Here is a 19,114-nt window from a genome sequence, read left to right on the forward strand (position 1 = left end):
GCATGTCATGTTATAATTTTGGCATGTCTGTAACTTCACTTCTCTTCATCCTGGGACACTGTTTAGTACTGTGTTAAAAGTAAGGATTTTGAGCCAGGTAACCTGGGCTCAACTCCCAGCTCCATCTCTTACTCGTGGTGTATAAGTTACTTAGACATTCTATGGTTCCTATGTAGAATGAGAGTATTATCTATCTTTAGGTTTATTATGAAGATTAAATGAACATAATATATAAAGTTAGTAAAGCACTTAGAACCGTGTCTGGCATTCAGTAAGTGCTCCATAAGTGTTAGCATTAATTATTATTGTCTCTCAACACTCTACAGCTTTGTCCTCAGAGGCAGCAAACTGCCTGTAGCTCCTTGTAGATATCAAATTCTTCTTCTGCCTGAAGCAACTTCTCTGGAATTTTTGCCTAATTATCTCCTTCCTTATCAACCTTTAAGACTCTGCTTAGGTGTTATCTCCAAAAGGCCTTCTCTGGAGCACTATCTTACTTCTGTCTACCCTAAAAGCTCTCCCTCTTTTGTTCTTTTATATGTTATGTACATGCTCCTGTACATGCTCCTGGCATAATATGTTATGTACATCTTTTATATGTTATGTACATGCTCCTGTACATGCTCCTGGCATAATAGTGAACACATACATGTTATCTGTTGTGTGAATGTCTGTAACACCAGACTGAAAATCTGGCAAAGGAAAGGGCATTTTTTATTCAACTTTGGATTTCAAAACAGTATCAAATTAAATTCACAAAGTTCTACTGAATATGTCCTATGTATAATGCATGAACTAAATAATAATGCTAGGGACCAAATCTAATCTAGCTTCCCATTTGAAAGCTAAAATAGTGATACTGTTAAAACAACAAATGAAAGTAATTTGGACAACATCCACATGGCCTAACAGAGGAAAAAAAGCATGGTCTACACTTATATATTTTACACTTGCTTCTTGTCCCCAAGCTAGGTTTTCAGAAGTGGTCATTAATGAAAAACCAATAAACCGTCTTTTTTAGAAAGAAGCAATTTCATTATTTTTAGATGCAGCAATTTCATAGGCTGCATCTGCATTAGATAATTGAGTAAATGCACCACTAAATGCAGTAAGCCCTTGGTACCCAAATATGCTGCTGTACGTTTCTGGCTGATATGATTATAGGAATTCCAACATCAATATTTAAAATATGCATGCAGTCACTGAATAGGGCAAAATGAAGCATTAGGCACCTATAGGCAAAATGAAGCATTTTTTGACTCATGAGTGCTGATTATATTACACAAACTACAATAGCTGATCTCCAAAGCATTTATATTTGTAATTATTTTCCATTCTAACTCGCCTGAAAATTTCAATTAAATGAATGCAATATTAACTGTGAATACTCACTCAGTGTGGCAGGGTCTTTTGCTTGTCCCTTCTTCCTGATGGGGTGCAAATTTACAGCTGGCACCTGAAGCACCTGGCTCACTCTGTGGGGCTGATGCAAATAGGCTTTAGCTGCTTGGCCAGCTGACCTCACAGGCACTGGAGACATTTCTGATGACTTGACTGATCTTTTCTCACTTAGATTCTTGGTCACTAATAGAAGAGAGTAAGAAATACGTAATTCTGCACTTTTTAAGGCAAGGTTATTACCACTGACAATAGTACATGGCTCATTAAAACCACCTATTTTTAACACAAAAAAGATGAATTTTCCTAACAAAAATTTCATGTATTATGTTGTTTCAAAAATTCTGTAGAATTAATTTTACTCCCTAAATTAAGATAATAGACTTAATTAGCTCCAACTGCACGATCATCCTAATGGCCATCCTCTCATTTATATTATTTTTTTTTGACAGATCCTGCCTCACGTTTATTTCTACAAATAACACAGGATGACACCTGTCCCATGCAGACAATACCCCAGGGGTCACATCAGTCCTTCTGTCTTCATATCGGCGACAGAAGAGCCTTTGTTGGTGCCTAGGCCACCTTTGGGAGCCAGAGCCAGAGTCGCAGCTGCATCCTGTGCCCTGATTTGAGCCTTGGCCTCTGGCCAGCGGAGGCTGAGACCCTTGGTGATGTGGGAATGAGCACATTTCCCTGAGCCTGGGGGGAGTGATGTAGTCAAGTCAACTGAGCTTGTGGCTGCTGCCCTTCGCAATCTGGGCTTGACCTCCTTGGGCTTTATAAGAGCCTATATAGCCTTGGCAGGTACACTCATGGCCTTGGTGTTTTTGGCCAGCATCTTCCTCAGGTACTTCTTGTCGTGCCTCTTGGCAAACCTAATGTTCCTCAGGAACTTGGAGTCCACCCCCTTCAGAGATTCAAAGCTTTGTGATCAGGGTTTCTTGATGCCATTTCTGTGCCATGTATGGGATTTGCTGTTCATGGTGTGGTTGCTGAACTTGGCCATGTGTGCACCAAAGCCCAAAAGCACTTGGAACCCAAAGAGCTAGCATCTTCTCATTTATACTACTGAAATACTCCCCTCACTGTAATAATTCTAGCATGCCTTCAAGCCATTCTCCATACAAGAGTGCAATGACTCTTCCATCATGAAAATCTGATCCCATTTTCTTTCTAAAATTTATTTTACTTATTTTTGGCTACGCTGGGTCTTCATTGCTGCATGTGGGCTTTCTCTAGTTGCGGTGAGCTGGGGGGACTACTATTCGTTGCAGTGCATGGGCTTCTCACTGCGGTGGCTTCTCTTGTTGCAGAGCATGGGCTCTAGGCACGTGGGCTTCAGTGGTTGTGGCATGCGGGCTCAGTAGTTGTGGCTTGAGGGCTCTAGAGTACAGGCTCAGTAGTTGTGGCGCATGTGCTTAGTTGTTCCGTGGCATGTGGGATCTTCCCGGACCAGGGCTCGAACCCGTGTCCCCTGCTTTGACAGGCGGATTCTTAACCACTGTGCCACCAGGGAAGCCCTATCGTGCCACTTTCCTTCTCCAAATGCCCTACACAAACTTTTAGATGACTTGCCACTGCTCTCAGGATAAAGACACAAATCCCTAAAACAAGGTCTATTAGACCGTGCATGATCCAGCTTCCCTAATAACCCACACTCTGCAGCTACTAGATTAGATCCCATTTTATGTTCTCAAGGCATCCTGTATCCTTCCTTCACAGCATTGATAACTGTAACAATACAATTGTCTGTGAGATTAATCAATTAATGTCTCTTCCCCCCACAAGGCTATAACTAACATGATTGTAAGGACTGTTGGTACTTTGTTCACTACTATATCCCTGTGTGTCCAGTGACGGATAGAAAACAGAAGCTTAACAGGTAGTTTTTGAATAAGTAAGTGAAATTATTTCAACAGCTACACATAGGAATACCAGAGATATTTATAAGTGGATGGTTAGTATACTTGAAGATGCACATCAGAATTAAAAACTAAGAACTCTTGGGCTTTCCTGGTGGCGCAGTGGTTGGGAGTCTGCCTGCCAATGCAGGGGACACAGGTTCATGCCCCGGTCCGGGAGGATCCCACATGCCGCGGAGCGGCTGGGCCCATGAGCCATGGCCGCTGGGCCTGCGCGTCCGGGGCCTGTGCTCCGCAACAGGAGAGGTCACGGAGGTGAGAGGCCCGTGTACCACAAAAAAAACAAAACACAAAAACAAACAAAAAACTAAGAACTCTGACTTAAGAAACAAAAAGCTGCCTCCTCTGTATAAAATCAATACTATAGTCCAAAGAAAAAACTTCTTCCTTCAGGTAGTATTTTTAGTACTTTTAATTCTTCAGGCAGTTATTCAGGGTGGTTTTAATGCAGGTCCAACCTCAATACTCCATGATATTTTTGTTTTAAACACCAAGATAAAAGTGTTTAACCTGTCCCAGCACAGCTACAATAGTTAGCTACTACGCTTTTAGAACCTAGAGAATATTTTGGGTGATAAGAATATCTCAAAAAGTCAAAGCAAAGTGCTCCTAGGGGATAATAGGCAGTAGCGCATCAACTGACTGAATCCAAGATGTTACCAACTTTTGGTTAGAGCCATGAAACATTTTCGCCCCAACACTAATCAATTCCGTATTGACATCTTATTTTAATAGTTGCCATAGTACAAAGAAAAAAATCAAGAGACTACTTTGAATATAAAAAAAGAGGTCACAGGAGAGTGTCAAAACTCACACATATATACTTATTATGAAGAACCAAATTCTATAATGTTTGGCAATCAACTATTATTTGGGTTTGGAATTTATTTAAACATTTAAAAATCAATCATGCAATAAAAATCAAAGACTCTCAAACTAAAATAAAGCAACATGAATTGAATTCAATTTTCACAAAACAGTTTAACTTTCAGTTTAAGAAAGACCCACAGGTTTTCTCATTTTAAATCGGTATTAAAATCAATGGTAGTGAGACACCATTTAGTGTTACGGAAAAAGAAGTAGATAAGTCTAAGGTGGGTGTGAGAGGAGAAAGGTATCGCAGGTGTGTGTGAATGCGTGGTGGGGGGAGGAGAGAGAGAACGCAGAGGTTGGTATGTGGGATCTTTCTAGGAGTCAAAAAAGTTTTTTAAATTAGTTATTTGGCTGCGCCGGGTCTTAGTTGCAGCACACGGGATCTTCGTTGTCGCGTGTAGGATCTTTGTGCAGGATCTTCATTGCGGCATTAGTTGCGGCATGCATGTAGGATCTACTTCCCTAACCAGGGATCGAACCCAGGCCCCTGGCATTGGAAGCACAGAGTCTTAACCACTGGACCATCAGGGAAGTCCCTAGGCCTCAAAATTTTAACAATGAGCAAAGCATAAAAAAGGTTTCTATGCTTCTGAATATTCCAAATCATATTTAGGAAACAAAGAAAAGCAGACAGTGAAAACAAAAGATAAAACAAACAACCTTCGGGCTTCCCTGGTGGCGCAGTGGTTGAGAGTCCGCCTGCCGATGCAGGGGACGCGGGTTCATGTCCCAGTCTGGGAAGATCCCACATGCCGCGGAGCGGCTGGGCCCATGAGCCATGGCCGCTGAGCCTGCGCATCTGGAGCCTGTGCTCCGCAACGGGAGAGGCCCAACAGTGACAGGCCCGCATACCGCAAAAGAAAAAACAAACAAACAAACAAAAAAACCCAACCTTTTATCAGACAAAAGCAGGAATAATAAATTGCATTCAGTAACCATAAGATGATGAAGTCTATACTGCATTACTTGGGAAAAAATAATTTTGATGATCATTCAAAGCCGCGTCAGAGATATTTAATAAGTGTGTATATGGCTTTGAACTTTAAAACATGAATAAAATTTGAAGATTCTATATACTTTTTCAGTCTTTACTTTTGACATGTACCATTTTCTCATAGCAGACACTTCCTGATATCCCACCAGGTGGTAAGAAATTTTTCCAGATACTTTCCAAGTCTATATACATTTATTATTTTTAACAGCCATATACCATTCTTTGTATTGATAAGGAAGCAGTGTACTTAACTATTCTCCAGTGTCTTGATATCTGTGTGAGTTCTTTTTCCATTGTAATACATGCTGCACAATACCAATACTGGACACCTCACAGACTGCTGTGAGGAGGAGTAAATGGCAAGGTTTATAAAAGTGTTTAGCATGGTTGCTGGCATATAGAGAGCGCTCAGTAATTGTTAGCTTTCATTATTTTATTTCTTTCTCTTAATTTAATAGGTTTGATGTAGAAAGAATCTGAGATAAAACACAGTACCAATACTTGCTTGACTTTTACAATTAGGAAAACAAGAGATCTAAGACGAAGAGAAACTTGTTCAAATGGTAATAAATGAGACCCAAACTCTGTCTCCATCCTTTAGTAGGTGTTCTTTTCATCACAACCCATTCATTTTCCTATTGGTAAAAGTGTTCAAGATACTGTTTTTATAACAACACTTACTGAATGGCTCATTACCCTACATTTTAAAATTCACTGTGAATCTGAATTTTAAACTCAATACTTGTATCTCCATTTTATCTTTTCTACTCTATTGACATACTTTTTCGATTACTATGTAAATACTATGTCATTTATCAATTTCAGGGTCAACCCATGATAATTACAATTTCCCTCTATCAATTAGGAACACAGAAATAGAAAAACTGAACCTTCCCCCTCATATATTCTGTCAACATTTAATCAAGTTCTATACATCATGCTGGGATTTTTACTGGTGTAATATTTAATCATATATATAGATAGATAATACTCACTTATAATGGAAGTACAATCATCTTTATTTTGTTGTTATAACACACACAATATATTTTACCATCTTTGATCTCTGCTTTTACAACTCATGATTTCCTTGACCCAGAGACACATACATTCTATTGTTTGTACTTAATTTAAAAAAAAAAAACAGTATTGAGAATAGGCTCTATTTTGTTCATCATATTTTCTATTTATAAATATTAGAATACGTCTAATTTTTCTTGTTTTACTTTATTTACTGATGCCTATAATACACCTATTATCTCTAACAGTATATTAATTAAATTTATTGTATTTTTTCAGTTGGTAAATGATATTATCTGCAAAATTTTTAGGAAAGAGAAATTTTTCACTTATTTTACTCTTCATTTAGGGATGAAGATCAGAACATTCTCGAAGAGAAGGGCTCCTCTATAATGTTTCGCTTTTTATAAGAAGACTTCAAAATGCTTTTTAAAGAACTATATCACTCCATTTCTTGCACAGAGTAATCATCAGGAATGGATGAGAATTCAGTATCTGATTAACATGATCACATGATGCTTGAGGTATGTCAGTAAACTTTTGTGAAAGTTAATTTTCTTGGGACTTCAGGATAATACTAGAGCAACAAATTTCTATTTTGTTGTGCTGTTTAGTGTCACGTAAGTGAAAACTTATACTTACAGGTACCATATGCAGGCTCCCATTGCAATGACATCATCTGGAACTTCTCCTCATCTGTTTCTACATCCAGACTGGAAAGATACTGCTTCACTTTCCTTGCCATTTGGGCATCTTCGTACAGCTTCTTAGCATTAAGCAGAGAGCTACGGCGTGCCTTTTTTTTGTGAGCACCTCCCTGAACATCCAGCATGTTTGAATTTGTGCTGCCTTGACTCAGTGACCTGTAAGAAGATGGAGATCACAATAAGGGGCTGTAAAGATGAGAATTAAGTATGGCAGATTGAAAATTAAAAGAATTCTGTTCTGTTAATGCAACCGCATGCTGATGCAAATGAGTTAAAAGATGAAGAGCATTAATGCAAAGTAATATGGCACATATGGCAATGTTCTGAGTTTTCAGATTCAGCAAAGTTCAGAATTCAAAAGAATAAGTTAACAATTCCCCCCAAAGCAACAAATTCCATCAGACCTGTGTTTGGTGCCTTTGCAACCCATGGCACAACTGTGACAAGTATAAGCATTCCTTTGGCCCTATGGCCATCCACACTCTGAAGATATGGCAAGAGCCTAGTTCAGGACAAGTCCACCCTGAGCCAGATCTCTGCACCAGGGTTCTTCAGCAGGGGAGTTTCTAGAGCAGCTTTGCTTGTACGTGCTGCTTTGGACATGCTATCACCATCACCATTCTTGTATATAGCTGGCCCACTCCAAGCATGCTCACCGATTTTACCAGTAACCAGATTTTAACCAAAATTCAAATAGAACAACCAGTAAGAAAAATAACACCATTTATACTCAATTCAATATAGTCAGAGATCAGAAATGCAATAAAAAGCTACTCAATGCTTCTACTCACATATGAAATGGTTGGGCAGTATGTGGCTTCTGGGCTGGGGATATGGGATCTTTCTTTTGCAATGCCTCTAAATGTGATGAAACTACAAGCTGGGTAGGAATAACTACAGTTGAAACAAGCTATAGCTTCACATCCAACTGTACTCTTTTTGGCAGACTTCTTTCTATAATAACCACATCTAGAACCACTGGAAAACAGGAACTGCAATGCTATTTGTCCTTTGTAACAAGGATAGCAAACACAAGGTTCTAGACAATTTTTATTTTAAAGGCAGTTGCCAATTCTAAAATAATAAGGATATCTATGGGTCTTCTAAGTTAGCCTCCCAATTACCCAAAGATATTCTAAATACACATACCACAATCATAAAACAATTTGTTTTTTTCCGTGCTCACATACCCCGTTTAAAACAGACAACTAAAATCCTAATGTTTTCATTATAAATTAAGTGAAATAAAGTTGTAAAAAATGTTACTTTTCTTTTGTAATTTTAAGATCTTTAAAAGAGTGTGTCTTACATTTGATGGCAACTTTCAATTGCTACTGGTCAGGCAGAAACTGTGATGTGGTTGTTGCTACTTACATATGCAGAAACTCCTAAACTTTCAGAGTGGTTTGGAAAAAATCCAATGGCATTAGTGAATTACTCCCTTAACCTCCAGGAACCAAATGATTATAAGGATGTAGTGAATCTAACAAGTTCAACAACATTCCCAAAGCAGGTGTCAAAAGGAAGTTAGCCCTAAACATCTGCAAAGCCAACCTAAGAGCCCAGCACCAGCAGTTTTTTGTTCTTTTATGGCTTGTTTTAAGAAGTGTGGCATTACCAACATATTTGACAGCACAAAAGGCAATACTGTGTGAGGAAAAAAAAACCCCAGAAACTAATAACCCTAAAAGTGATTCAGAAAATTCATATTCTAAATACGAAGAAGTTTTAGAAGGACCTAAACCAATTTTATATTTTCTTTTTTATGAATGCAAAAAGGTGTTATGTGATAAAAACACATACCTAAGTTTATATAAGAGCTCTTTTAACAAGTTAAAAAATTCTCAGTGTTAAGAAGGTACTGCAGTGACTTTTCTTCGTGGTACATAAAACAACAGTGGTCCCAACAACTGATGATGCCTCAGATTCAAAGAAATGTAGTAAAATCAAGCCCCAATATTTAGGAGCAAATTTGAATACAAGTATTTAATAATTTTATGTAAGCTGATATAAAAAAGTGTCCAGAAATTCAGGATACATACAAAATTTTAATAAGTGAAAATCTCATGATAAATGACAAATGTCTTCTAAGCTTTCAAAATGCTTTGATGTAAAAACAAAAATATCTAGTGCCTGCAAACATCATACAAAGCAACCCTAAAGCTAAATAAACAGTGAATGTGTTACATAAGTCATTCAAACACCCCAAAATCCCCACTAAGATATACTGTTCAAGTATTCTTCTTCATAACAGTAACGTTAGGAATCAATTTCTATCTTCAATGAGAAGAACCAGAAAAGACCAAGACATAAATGTAAAGTATAGAAGAAAACACAGAAGAAACACAGAGAAGGAAGAAAGCAGAAGGAAATTCAAGTTCACCAAGCTTCAACAGAAAACAAAAGACCACAAATAAGACAAGACTCAAAGTAAGTGGCTCACAAAAAATCCTTCTTATATGTAATATAAAAGCATCTAACTTAATGATTCACCATAATCTTAAAAGAGCAAAATTCTCCTTTTTTGCTCATCTACAAAACCCATCTTTTTCTTCAACTAAAAATGAAAGGATCAGATAGATGATTTATAAGATCCCAAACATTCTATGATTTCTACATGGATACTTAGCTATCTATTACAGATCTGTAAGCAGAGATCTGAACCTACTTGACAACAAAAGGTGTTGTTAGGTCTGATTCTATTTCAGTTTTAAGAGAGATAAGGGAGTCTTTAATTAAAAGTGGTAGGAATTTAAAACTCAATGTTGTATGTCTCATGGTATTAGTGGATCTGAACAATTAAAATCATCCTCTATTTCAATTATTTACAAACTCAATATTACAGTACAGTTTGGATAAAGGCTGCACCCTTTTGGAAAACTGATAGAAAAATGTAATCTTTATAAACAACCCTTTTACCCATTTTAATACACTTAAACATTTATTTTTATAAAATATGGCATGTGAATAAAAGAAAATAGTGTGGACTCTGGAATCAGACTACCACCATTAATGAATCAGAATCCACCATTAGTGAGCTCTAGGAATTTGGACAACTCTATCTTCCCCATCTGTACCATGGGAATAACATTATCTATTTCACAGAGTGGCTGGAGAATTAAATAATTCATATAAAGTGCACAGAGAAGTATATGGCACATAGGAAGCACACAACAAATATATGCTATCGTCATCATTATCTAACTGACCCTGCTAAATAAAATCTAAAAGGGACTTATGGGACGTCAACAATGGAAAAGTAAAGGGAAAAAAAGCTAGTTCTAACACTATTTTAACCTTGTTAGCAAAAGGCATTTATTTGTCAGGAATGTAGGTTGACAGGGTTAATAGAACACATGCTATTTTACGTGCGTGCATTAATGAAAAGGATGCAGTATATGTTAACAGTTGCACAACCTTCATTCCAGTTGCATTCATCTCTACACTTACCCCAGACTCCGCCACCTCTTCTTCCTGTAAGCAAGAGCCACAAACATTGAAGCATGTGTTTGAATAGGAAAGCACAGAAAAAAGACAACAGTCGTGAGTCAGAGAAACTATGGAGACAGAACAGAAAAATTTTACTAGAAAAAAAAGGTAGCTTAACAGTAAAATGACTTTAATGGAATACAAGGGGGTAAAATGAATTATGATATGTACTGAAGGCCAAAAAACTCCACACTATTTAAAAGTATGCTTTTAGACCAATTATATTTTTAATACCTAATTCATTTAGAGGCTTATGTTAATAAGAAGCTTAAGGGAAAACATTTATTAACTATGAATTTTGAATTCAAAGTTTTCAGGGAAACCTTAAATTAAGGAATATGATCTTTTGAACTTTTTTTAAAAAAGGATTTTTGAGCCATACATTTAAGCGAGGATGAAATTACAAGAAACAAAAATTTATAATTTCATTTTTAAGTGCAGAAATTCTCTTACAATGTGCATTAACAAGAAATTTTGACCAGCAAATCCAACTTAAGTTGTATTTATAAGTAAGTATAAATATATCATCAAAATCTTTATGATCCTGTATCTCCTTACACTACAATTGGGCTGAATCAAGATTCTTTTTAAAATTTTTATTCTCATTTATTTTTTTGCCCCTTCCCCCCAATCCTGACTGGTCTCATTATATCTCTGGCTTGTATCCAATAAGCTCCAGCTCTGGCCAGCCCAAAATTCTGTTTTTCAGTAAGCACACTGACTACTGTTAAAATAAAAGGGGTACTTTGTCTACACAAGATATTATACACCACCAAACTGGACAATTACTTGCTTAAAGAAAGCTAGTACATTTCAGTACTAGCTGACAAATACAACTGATTCAGGAAAACTTCAGTCTAATCTAATTATGTTTTATTTTTTCCTATACTGCATTCTACTGTAGCCTAGGCCATTCCCAAGGAAACAGCCAAGTTTACTGATTTCATCCTCAGTTTCTTCCTCCTTTGCTCATTTCTGAGGCATTGTACTTAAAATATTATCAACTGGTCTGGCAGGCTCACAAAGTCATTATCATCTTGAGGAACGAGAGTGCTAAAATACATGAGTAGATGGATGTCTGCGTAAGACAACAAGGCGTGGTGGGGCCACTGTACAGGGACATATAACAAAAACAAAAACTTAAAAACAAAGAAACAAATCCTCCAGGTCTGCTTTGGTCCCTGGTTCTTACTGTTTTCTGCTTCTACACTGCTGAGCAATGACACCCCTCATTACATGTAGTGATTCTCAGGGACAGAAGTGGGATGGGTTGGGAAGAGGAGATATGATATACCCCTTCCTCCATATTTTGAGAATTTCTACACTAGAGCAACGATCAGGTCAACTACTTATAAAAACAAAGACTCCTGAACAGTGATTTAGACAAAACAAAACAAAAATAAAAAAACCAATCCTGACACACAATGATTCTGTTTGGATACAAAAACTCCATCTCTAACTTTTAAAAAACCAAGTATTTTTGTTTCCTTAGTAGGCTATATTTCTTTCAAGCCACAAGAATTGTGTCTGCCTGGGTAAACATTTCATTTTTAAAGCTCTTAGGTACTGAAGCTATACACAAAGGCCCAGAAGAAAATCAGACCAAAAATGAAAACCCTAATATCTTTTTACCCTAAAAATTACAGAAATTACTGGGAACAGCTTGACAACATACTTTATGTTTTATATAAGTTGAGGAGACATTTGTTATTACATTAAAAATGAATTTTAAAAAGCATTCTTAGAAGATCAGGTTAATATTGAATGCAATTCTTATTTTTATTTCATTTTTATTAGAAATGGAGCATCCTTAAATTGGCACTTTCTAAACTGCGTTAAAGAATTTACATACAAATAAACAGCAGTACCATGACTTGAAACCAAGGAATATATTTTAGAAGAATAAAGTAGAACTTAGGCAGAAATAGAAGTTTAAAAATATTCAATAAAAAGACATATTCAGTAAAAATAAAAGACTAATACTTCATACATTTTGTTAGAAACCAGATGAAAGCATCTGTCCTGTGTGATAACTTCAGTAAAGATCAGCAACTTACTTAAACATTTAAGTTAGATGACATTTTAATTAACAATAACAATACAGGTCTATGTACTCAAAAAAGTAATAGAGAACTAGGGTTCAAATCTCAGCAATTTATGTAATCCTGGACACATCACCTAACTGCTCTGAGCTTCAGTTTCTTCATATGTAAAAGGCAGGCCAATACTACTACCAACCTTTAAAGGTTATAGTGACAAACTATTACTTGAGAGGGACATCTGTAAAGCACTTAGTACACTGCGTAACAAATGGCAGATGGTCAATAAATGAAAAATATTATATCATGCTCAGTGCCACTCTGTAACACTTACACACTTCAATGACATACCTCTGTCGGAACATCATAGCTGGGTCCATGTTAGCAGAAGTCATTCGAACAACTTGACGAATTTCCTTGGCAATCATTCTGAGCTTCTCAAAATTTACTAAACCATCTACTTTGGAATCATTTCCTATAGAATAAAAGTAACTTTTTTTAACTTCCAAAATTAAAATATCTATATAAAAGTAGCAGAAGTCAAGTTATTATTGTTGGAGGCACAAATCAGAACCTTCTTTATCAAACTGTCACTTTTGTTTTCAAGAACTGATAAACCCATAGATGGTTTAATCCTGCTCCCAGGGAATGAGCTAATGGGAGAAATTCTATTCCTATGGAAGTAATGATTATGATTATTGGAAAGTGAGAAACTGTGCATAGCTTCTAAAAGCCATTTCATTATGCTGTAGGCACACCTAGTAAAAAATACAGCTCCTCAAATCTAATTCTCCAGATGCTCAGCCCACTCTTAGGCAAGTATGTGCATCTGTTTTTTTGGGCAGCAGAGTAGAGCACTTGAAAACTTAGGTTTTAGCCAGAGGTCACAAACAGTGACCTTTGGCTTAACTAATCTAGTAAGGTTTCTATGGTTTACGGTACTTAAATAAATTGTAAAATGAGTTGTCAACACTTAAGAAGTGGAAGACATCCCAAGAAAACAAGAATTTCTGACTTCTCTCGAAGAAAAAAAGCGGGGTGGGTAGGTGGGGGATTAAATAATAAGTATTGATAGGTCTGTTTTCCAAGTGGTAATAATTAGTTAAAATTAAGAGGTGGCTGGCTCGTAGGGGTAGACATCTTCTAGTCTGCCATGCATCCTCTCTTCCCCAGGATTTGAATTTACAATCATGACTTTAATCATTAAACACAAATTTGCTTGTTTGTAAGTTCCATGGTTTTTGTTTCTGTTTCACTAAGTAGTTCTCTGAGGAAAAAAACTCATACACCTCTCAAAATGGTCTACTTTTCTTTGACGAGGACAGGAATGAGACCAGACTTAGCCCATATGTTGGCTTACCCAGTTCAAACCACAAGGCAAAAAACTGTATGTTCAAAGGGTAATCTGTCTTTTTTTCACACCTGTCTTTAACAGCTGGTCTGACCCTATTTATTTTCCACATAGCCCCTGAGGTGTCTGTGGAATTCCAAGTCCCTGAAGCCAAGTTTGAGAACCACATGGGTCTGGAACACATGGTGGGCTCCCTTTTTGTAGTAAATGGCACCTATCCATTGGACATATAAATTGTTCAGGGTCTCAACATGAGTTGAAAACAAAATGATAACCCAAAATACTTTCAAGTCACATAAACATGTTTTGAGGGAGCATGTCAGAAAAATATACTTGAAGCCTATAATGATATTTTCTTATGAAAAAGGAGTGACAATGAAAGTGGGGGCAGAACAACTAGTTAATTGGCACAACACGTCTGCTAAAAACAGTTAGAAAAGTTGGACAAAAATAGAAAAAAAATGTTTTAAGTCATCAAAAAACTATCAAGGCTGTGAAGATCTGAAGCAATAATGAAGATCTGTGGCAAGTTTAGCATCTCCCAGTGCTTGACCCAGCATCTGCTGATTTCAGAAAAGGGGATGATGAGCTGAAAAACTGAGTAGTGCCACCATGACCTTTGAAGTTAGAGAAGAACAACTTAAGTCTAGATAAATCTTCAATGTTTTGGGTCGGGATTTTGAAGGCCTATAATATATCCTCAGACCAAAGATAAACTAAATGTAGACTGGGATAAAAGTTCAGTGTTAAATTATCTCAAAATATGAAAAGGGTTTAAGGTGATTTTTGGATTGCTAGCACCCCTAGCTGCCTGGCAGAAGCAAGCTTTAATTCTCTCTGGAGGAATGTAATATTGTCTGAAACCTTAGATTATTTCTGTAATTTCTTTATACACAACATCCATTTGGTCAAAAATAACCAGGTACATCAGGAGAAAATTCAACATGATTGAAATGCAAGGAAAAAAAAATAAAAGACAACAGAAAGACTCATAAAGGATCTAGATTATGGAGTTATTGGAGACAAACATAATAGTAACTGGTAAATATGTGCAAGGTTATAAAAAACAACACTGAGAACTTTGGCAGAGAACATGAAGATAAAAAATGAATTTAAATTGTAAAACTGTAAAAAAAAAAACCCCAATAACTGAAATAAGGAATTTGTTGCTGAATTTAACAGTAAATTAGTACACAATTGAAGAAATAATTTAAAAATTGGAGAGAAAATTCCAGAGAAAGCTGGGAGAAAATTCCAGAATGAATAAAAATATCCAGGTCAGAGAAAACCAAATGCTGCACCTAGTCACATCATAGCAAAACTAGAGAAAAACAGAGATAGAGAGAAGAGAAAATTATAAAGCAGCTATGAGAAAAAGGGTAGATTTGTCAAAGGAACAACAAATAAGACTGACACTTGATTTCTCAACAATAACAATGGAAGCCAGGAGACAGTTTTGTTATCGCAAAATGTTGAAAGGTAAGTGCCAACCAAAGTTATGCCTTAAGAATGAATATTAATTAAAGACATTTTTCAAATAAACAAAAAGTAAGAGATTTCATCACCAGTAGACTTGCGCATAAGGGAATAATAATCAGTGTTCTACAGGAGGAAAAAACCCCAACCATATGAAAACTTTGAAATGCAGGAAAAGTAACAATATCATCATGCAGGTAAAGCTAAATAAATACTGACTTTACTAAACAACAATAGTATAGTGTGGCATTTAAAGGCATGGAAACAACTGTATATGTCGGGAGGTGAGCAAATGGGAATTTAAATGGTCTAACTTCTTGCACTGCCTGACACACAGAAAAGTACTAATGAATATTACGTGAATTAATATCAACAAGTATAAATATACTGGGTTGGCCAAAAAGTTCCTTTGGTTTTTAAGTAAAACTAAAAGACATTTTCATTGTCACCAAGAACTTTATTGAACAACGTATTCACCTTTTTGTTCCACTACCTTCTGCCATTTTCCAGGTAACTTCATAATTCCATCTTCCCAAAATTTTTTATCTTTTTGAGAAAAGAACTGTTCCAGGTGCCTTTTACAGTCTTCCAGGAAATGGAAATTTTTTCCATTAAGAGAATTTTGTAAAGACCGAAATAAATGGAAATCCGAAAGTGCAATCTCTGGTGAATATGGCGGATGAATCAGAACTTCCCAGCCAAGCTGTAACAGTTCTTACTTGGTCATAAAAGAAACATGCGGTCTTCCGTTATCCTGATAGAAGATTATGCATCTTCTGTTGACTAATTCTGAACGCTTTAGGTCGAGTGCCGCTTTCAGTTGGTCTAATTGGGAGCAGTACTTGTTGGAATTAATCATTGGGTTTTCTGGAAGGAGTTCATAATAGAAGACTCATTCCCTTCCAATCCCACCATATACACAACATCCATCACCTTCTTTGGATGAAGACTGGCCTTTGGTGTGGTTGGTGGTTGTTCATTTCGCTTGCCCCCACGATCGCTTCTGTTCCACATTATTATGCAGTATCCACTTTTCATCACCAGTCAAAATTTGTTTTAAAAACGAAACGTTTTCATTACGTTTAAGTATAGAATCACATGCAGAAATATGGTCAAGAAGGTTTTTTTCGCTTAACTTATGTGGAACCCAAACATCAAAGCAATTAACATACCAAGCTGGTGCAAATGATTTTCAATGCTTGATCTGGGTATTTTGAGTATGTTGGCTATCTCCAGCGTGGTATAATGTTGATTGTTCTCAATTAATATTTCAATTTGATTGCTGTCAACTTCAACTGGTCTACCCGACCGTGGAGCAACGTCCAGCAAGAAATCTCCAGCATGAAACTCCGCAAACCACTTTTGACACGTTCGAGCAGTCACGGCACCTTCTCCATACACCGCACAAATCCTTTTGTGCATTTCAGTTTCATTTTTACGTTTCTTTAAATAATAAAGTATAATATGCCAAAAATGTTGTTTTCTTCCATCTTCAATATTAAAATGGCTACAGAAAAATCCACCAATTTTGATAAGTTTTTTAAAAACGCACGCTGACATGACAGCTGTCATGATACAATCTAACAAAATTGTTTCGAATGAAGTGAAAGACAACTAAGAGCTACTAGAAAAAACCGAACAAACTTTTTGGCCAACCCAATATAATGTCTAGTGTAACACTAGAAAATTAGTAAAACAGTGTATATCAGCAAGTTAATGGAGGACAAATACCATTCACAAAAATCAATTAAGGGGAATGCAGATAAACCACATGGCAAAAGGTTAATTTGGTTTTTAAAACTAAGAACTTGCTGTTCATCAAAAGACATCCTTAAGAGTGTCAAAAGGCAAGTCATACTATATACAGGACTTACACAAAATTCTTAAAAAGTGTATTAGAAAAACAGAACCTTATAAAAAATAAGCAGGACACTGAACTGATAATTGTCAAAAGAGGACGAATAAATATACAAAAGGGTGTTCAGCCTCATTAGTAATCAGAGAAATGCAAATTAAACCACATCAAGATACAATTACACACCTACTGGAATGGATAAAAGTAAAAAGAATCAATTTACCAGGTGTTGGTGAGAATGAGGAACAATAAGAATGCTAAAAACACTGCCAGTGTTCCACTTTAGTAGATTAATCTCAAACTGCTTTCCAAAGTTGATTATATGAATATCAGGACCCATAAATTTCACTGTGAATTATACTGAACAAAAATGCACGTGCACTACGAGATATGTGAAAGAATATTCATAGCAGCATTATTCGTAAACAGTGGAAACTATCAAATGCTCATCAATGGATTGGATGAATCCACTGTATTGCATTTATGTAATGGAATGAATGCTAAATAGTTTTGAAAATGAAGTACAGTTACACTCAAAAACATGGAAGAATCTCATCTCACAAGTCTAATGCTGACCAAAATAATCCAGAAGCCAAACCAAAACTAAAAAAATAAACATACTCTGTGATTATATAAAGTTCAAGAACAGGTGAAACTAAACCACAGTATTAGAAGTCAAGACCCTAGTTATCTTTGGGGAAGATGAATGTGGTAACCAGGAAAGGGCATGAGTGGGGGTGCTGGGAGGTAGGCAATATTTTATTTCTTTGACTGGATGTTGGGTGCATGGGTGTTTGCTTTGTCATAATTCATTGAGTTGTTCACTTGTTCTGGGTACTTTTCTGTATGTGTTTAGTAATTAAAAAATTAAGTTGGAAGGAAAAATATTACTAAACAAAACAATAAATAAGATCAAAAAGTCTGATCTTGGTTGTAAGTCAACTTTTAAGTTTGAATGCATTGGGTAAACACCTACATTTGTTCTTGTCAATAATGTGGGTTTTGGTTCCTAAGGTTTGCTGCATTTAACTGGGTAAAGCTTTAGTGACTTTTAATCAATAGACTGGAAAATACATTAAACACATCACAATTATGGAGAATTAGCTGAAGCTAAATATGCTCATTTTCAAATTACTTTTAAATACCTTCATGTAGAAATGTCATATCTTTCTTGACAACAGGGAAGAGTGGAATAATTGGAGGCTGCATGCTTTGACTACTAAGAATATTTCTATATTTTGCCATGTTTCTAGATGGATCAAAAAGGTCTTGTAGATCTTGGAGGTGTTTCTCATACTTGCTTGGTAACTTTTCCCAAGTACCTCTGAGTCGTGCTACAGATGCCAGGTTCAAGCCACTGCCGAAGATGAGAATAAAAACATTAGAAAGGGACTTGTGGGAGAGAAAGGACTCAGGTCAGGAAAGTGTATAAACCAATCTTTTCTAATAAAGGTAAAATAAGCAGGGACAAATTTCAATGTGTTGAAATAAACAGGAGAACCATGAAAAAATAAATAAATAAAAGGGACTCCTTGATCTTAAGGAAAACTTCCTTCAAAGGAACTACATTACTTGCCTATGGTTGTATACCAACAGCCTTTATTTTGTAGTCTGCATGTAAATCACAAATATAGTAACTCCATAAAATAGGCATTTAACTTAAGAATAAATTTCAAGTATCACAATTTTTTATTTGCTCAGAAATAACTTTATGGACAAATTACCTATTTGAGAGTGGTGTAAGTGATAACAAGCGTTATATAAGAAGCAAGGCAAGTTCTGGGGCTGAAAACCTTCTTTCCTTGAGATTTTGGCCACTCATGTCCCTGATTCCAATACTTCCATATCCCTAGATTCTAATCCTGTTGTCCCTCAGGCCTTCATATATTCAATGTCTCCTCTCTATAGGATTTTAAACAAACTCAGATGGTCCTAACTTTAAAAATAATGCATGCCAATTAGGCTACAACTCCTCCTCCCTATCCCT

The 19,114-nt window shown here is 36.3% G+C and overlaps 1 protein-coding gene across 9 annotated transcripts in view; it reads right to left on the reverse strand.

Annotated features, from left to right (window-relative positions):
- RAPGEF6 (Rap guanine nucleotide exchange factor 6) overlaps positions 1 to 19,114 on the reverse strand; it is a 250,714-nt gene that overhangs the window by 42,939 nt on the left and 188,661 nt on the right. For all 9 annotated transcript variants that reach the window (XM_089909271.1, XM_089909272.1, XM_089909274.1 and 6 more), the window contains 4 exons: positions 18,273 to 18,484; positions 12,797 to 12,920; positions 6,853 to 7,073; positions 1,393 to 1,584 (listed from right to left, as the gene is read on the reverse strand). In XM_089909271.1, coding sequence (XP_089765397.1) covers positions 1,393 to 1,584; positions 6,853 to 7,073; positions 12,797 to 12,920; positions 18,273 to 18,484 — 749 coding nt within the window. The remainder of the gene's footprint in view (positions 1 to 1,392; positions 1,585 to 6,852; positions 7,074 to 12,796; positions 12,921 to 18,272; positions 18,485 to 19,114) is intronic.

The sequence above is a fragment of the Delphinapterus leucas genome, chromosome 3 (genome assembly GCF_059928025.1).
Source record: "Delphinapterus leucas isolate spDelLeu-1000000601 "Yukka" chromosome 3, BTC_Dleu_Yukka2, whole genome shotgun sequence".
In the NCBI taxonomy this organism is placed as follows: Eukaryota; Metazoa; Chordata; class Mammalia; order Artiodactyla; family Monodontidae; genus Delphinapterus; species Delphinapterus leucas.